A 4,507-nucleotide genomic window follows, 5' to 3' on the forward strand; every position below is an offset into this window, starting at 1 on the left:
TAATTACCAGAAATAATTACAGAATTTGTTTGGTATCTTCTTCATAACTTTACCGGAGTTTTATTTTGTGTAATAATGTTCTAGCACAACAGTGGTCTGCAACTGCAATATCCTTGTGACATAGCCCCTTTAAAATTTAGGTTATTTTAGTGGTGGATGTAGTGAATAATATCAGTCTTACCGGCAGATTCCAAGGTCAAGGAATTTATTGTAGAAAACAAGATTATTTACAAAATTGAAGCATGAATTTGTGGCGGATATTTGAAAAGCAAAGTTTAATTAATTAATACGAAGAGGCTCATTTCATTGCCTCCTACACGAAAGCTCTTTGATTCTACAGCTTTGGGTAAATATTATTACAGGAAAAGTATAAGCATTCTTCTTTTCATTTGAATTTTGTTAATGAATTTTAACAGAACTGACAGATTTAATCATTGATAAATTATGGATCTCCAGGCTGCAACCTATGCGGGGACAACTGGAATGTCTTGAACATAATAGTTATGAGCCAATATACTCAGGTTTTAAAATTACTTAACATAGTCATTCTGTAAATGTATTCATGGTTAGATTTTCATCTTCTGGTAATTCATTATCACTATCAAAACAAATATCAGAACCCAGTTCCATTGCCAGTAGTTGCTCCAGTGGTAACCAGTCCTCATTTGATTTTACACTTAAATTTGCTGCCTGCAACATTTCAATAGACTCGTCAAAGTTTGGTATGTCAAGGAAAATTTCCTGAATGATTTTCAGAATTTTTAATGCATGGTCAACAGAAAAAACTGGACAAGTATTAACTATGTCATGAACTGTAAAAATATGGTGACAATTTTGGGTTACATCTTCTACTAACTGGCTTGAGAAAACTTGCCCACAACATTTGGTTTTTGTCATCCTTTCTTGTAGTTCGATAAGTGCAGCTTTTAGATCAGCCTTGTCTTGATTGCTGACTGGTCTAGATAAGCACTGTCTTTGAGGAGCTTGTGCAGAATTTTCACGTTCAAATAAAGGAACTTCGGCAGAACATTTATCTCCAGAACATCTGCATAGATATGAACAGTAGCTGCAACAGTTGTGATTTGGTTTCAACGGTTCAATGTTTTCATCAAACTCCTTGTAGGCAGCTACACGCAAACAACCATCAGTTTTAACAAAACGCTTGATGCTCTCTTCACATTGACTTAGTTGCTGTCCGTGATAGACAATTAAGGAATAGCTGTTTTTTCCATCCCTTCCAGCACGGCCAATCTCTTGGTGCTGGTCCAACAAATTTCGAGCTGGTCCCCAGTTAATAATATACCTCACATCTGGGAAATTGACCCCCATGCTCAGGGCTGAGGATGAAACTATTACTCTAGGCTTGCCACTGGATTTTAATGCCTCAACTATACGCTCTTTGTTATGGCCCCATGATGTAGAATGGTATATACCAACGAGGCAGTTGCAAGGCAGTCTTGGAAGTGGGGGTGAGAATGCATTCTCTCCAAGTTTCAACATTAAATAGTTTGTAACACAGGCAATTTCATTCAGGGTGTTACAAAAAATAATTGTCTTTGGCATAGAATCTCCATTCTCTTTGATGCAGGTTGTGAGCCAGTCAAGTTCTGATAGAAGATGTTCTTTCTTGTTTTTCTTCACGCTAAATCTTATATTTTTCCTGTTGGGACTGATGCACAACACCAAGGGCTGTTTCAAGACAAGTTTGTTCGATACAACTGTCAAAGTATTTTTGTCAGCAGTTCCTGTTAAAGCTGCAAGTGGTGTACCTTTGGAAATAAACATTACCATTTTTCGTTTAATGATTTTGTTGGAAACTACAGTCAAAACCTACAAAGTCTGTCTTCTATTTTGGAGTTGTTATTGGCAGTGATTTAAAGACTTTTTAGATTATAAGGTTATGGATTTTTTATGAAGGATAATAATTGTTGACAACCAGACAAATAAAGGAACTTGATTTTCGTTCTCATTTACGCAAGATATGAAGTCACTTGTTACCATCTGTGTTTAATATTAGACCTGCAATAATGTAGTGGGAGAAAATATCTCTTGTATGTATAAAATCCCTTCACAGAATTTAAAGTAAGAATGCATGTAGGAGAATAAAAGAAATTAATTCTACAACAAACTAAGTTGAACAGCGGTTTAACCGAAAGACGGCTTTTCACTGAAAAATAATAAGACTACCGAAGGAGGAAAGGAAAGCAGCCAACACATTTTGTGGGGGTACTTTGTATACAGTGGCGTGTAATATATACAGTAAATTTGACATCCTACCTTCTCTAAAAAACGATCGCAATGTGGCCAGTTCTCCGAAAGAAGCACGGAAGACCTTCCCTTGTTTTCCACTCTTGTTTGAGGAATTATCTGACCTAAGAGCAAAGAAACTACCCGTGAGATAAATTTCCACGTGAAAGAAATACCAAAACAGGTAGGCTTACAAAATACACAAAGGCAGATTCGAGCTTTTGCCATGAAAAAGTTCAATTTCCTCTATTTTACCTCAGTCCGGTCCAGGTTTCGACAGTATGAGTTTCGTCGACGATACATGCCGCCAAATTCTTGTTGAACAAGGAATTCATTTTCTTCAACGATTCAACAAATCTCTTGTCTGTGGCAGCTTCTGCTGATGCATATACGATGTCAACCTTTCCATTATGAATATCGTCCAAGCACTCCAACTTTTCAGACAAATTAAATCCAGATAATCCCATCGAACTGATCTCAGAGATCTGATCTTGAATTATGCTGGTAAGTGGCGTGATAACGAGAATTGCAGCAAAACCTTCACCGCCTTCTCGACGGCCTTTCGCCTTTGCCAGGAACACCAACAACTGGAAAATTAAGCTCTTACCAAATCCTGTTGGCAAAACTGCAACTACATCCTTTCTTTTGAAGAGATGGCGTAATGCACTATCTTGCTCTCGCTTTAAAATGAAGCTAAATCCCTTATTTTTTAACGCTGCTAACACTTCTTCCAAACACGATTCGTATAAGTCGTCATCCATGTTGGTTCAACTCCGTGTTTGTTATAATTTAAGTCTCGTGTTTCCTTTGATTGACAGTTTTCTCGCCCAGCGCGGTTAATTTTTCCCGCGGGAGTCAATTGGAAATATCCGCACTCATAGAGTGCAAGTTGAAACGATTTTCGGGGGCCTTCCGTGCAGGCGCTCCCTCTCCCCTCGCGTGTCTCCCTCGCGCGCGTTTTTTCTTTGCGCCCATTTATTTCGCCCATTTATTTCCTAGCGCCTGCTACGCAGGCTATAATTGGATATTGCGGTTACTTTCATTTCAGTTCATGGTAGCTTGAGTTACTCTTTTGTGGGCAATTTACGGAAGTCCTATGGTACTCAGCTGACACCTCAAGAGCGTAGAGCTGTCAGACCTTGGTTTTGAATTACTTATGCAAATAAGCTAGCTAGCTAATTTGCATAAAATCTTTTCATGCTTCAAAGCTCATCATGTAAATGTTGCAGCGTAAATACTTACATGTGGAACCAGTGCTGGCATTCCGTGCATTGCATCCAATCAATTTTACCTGTTCCCTTGCATACAGTGGGTAGCGAGGTGTCCTGGCACATCTAGCATTTGTCATCATCTGTACCTGCTATGTGCACGTAACATCAGTATTATCATGGCCGCTTAAGCAGTGACCATAGACATTAACTCTTGCCTTTGCATGGGCAACTAGTAAATCAGTCTTCGCATTAATAAGAATTATTTATCTTGGGTATCCTGAATCCCTAACTTTGATTGGGTTTCCTGAAATGGTTCTCAGAAAATATCCAAGCTTGTATTGATAACTGATAAATATTTTTTTTATTCATTTGAGTTTCTTTTCTCAGGTATTGCCTTTTACAACAACATAGAAATGCACGTAAAGTCAATTGGAAACCCCAAAAATACCAGAATTCCAGAAAAAGTCAGTAACATAAAACTAAAACAGGGTCAACATATTCTGAAAGATGATATTGAACAGAAATACCCTACTAGAACCTCAAAAACAAAAACTTTTGATGAGGTGAAAGTGTTGTCAGGAATAGTCTGTCCACTTAAACACCTACATTACAACTCTGTAGAGGTGTAGCGTGTATTTATCATAGAGTATGCACCGTTGAAAATTTGCATTGAGTGCTAACGATGCAAGCCCTGAGGTGTCTGGGGGCTAAAGCTACTTACCACAGCAAAGGTTGATCCAGAATACATTAACAGCCTTATCTTATTGGGTAAATGTCAGGGATTGTATGATGGAGGGCTTTTCACTCTCTGTCATACTTGTCAAAGCGAACGTAATTATCAAAGATGCTTTTTCCCCCTGAAGATACTTCTAAACCACTTTTTGTGATTTCCAAGGGTATGCACATATGTCATACGTATATGGTCGCTACGCCCCTGCACTGTATGTTGCTGGTATTGTAATTGTAATTGTAAATATCTTATTATCCACTCCCCACAGGGCTTTTCAGGGATAATTTACAACACTGGTTGGGGGACTTTGCCAGACTGC

At 38.4% G+C, this 4,507-nt stretch overlaps 1 protein-coding gene across 1 annotated transcript; it reads right to left on the bottom strand.

Annotated features, from left to right (window-relative positions):
• Positions 1-310: 310 nt before the first annotated feature.
• LOC140931714 (ATP-dependent helicase wrn-1-like) lies at positions 311-1,791 on the bottom strand. Its single transcript, XM_073381474.1, has one exon. It carries the CDS (start codon positions 1,789-1,791, stop codon positions 544-546), a length of 1,248 nt encoding a protein of 415 aa, XP_073237575.1. The 3' UTR covers positions 311-543.
• Positions 1,792-4,507: the final 2,716 nt, after the last annotated feature.

This window comes from Porites lutea, chromosome 3 (genome assembly GCF_958299795.1).
Source record: "Porites lutea chromosome 3, jaPorLute2.1, whole genome shotgun sequence".
Classification (NCBI taxonomy): Eukaryota; Metazoa; Cnidaria; class Anthozoa; order Scleractinia; family Poritidae; genus Porites; species Porites lutea.

Bases quoted from the DNA above. Each gene is read 5' to 3' on its own strand.
- LOC140931714 (XM_073381474.1), bottom strand. From the start codon at position 1,791: ATGGTAATGTTTATTTCCAAAGGTACACCACTTGCAGCTTTAACAGGA.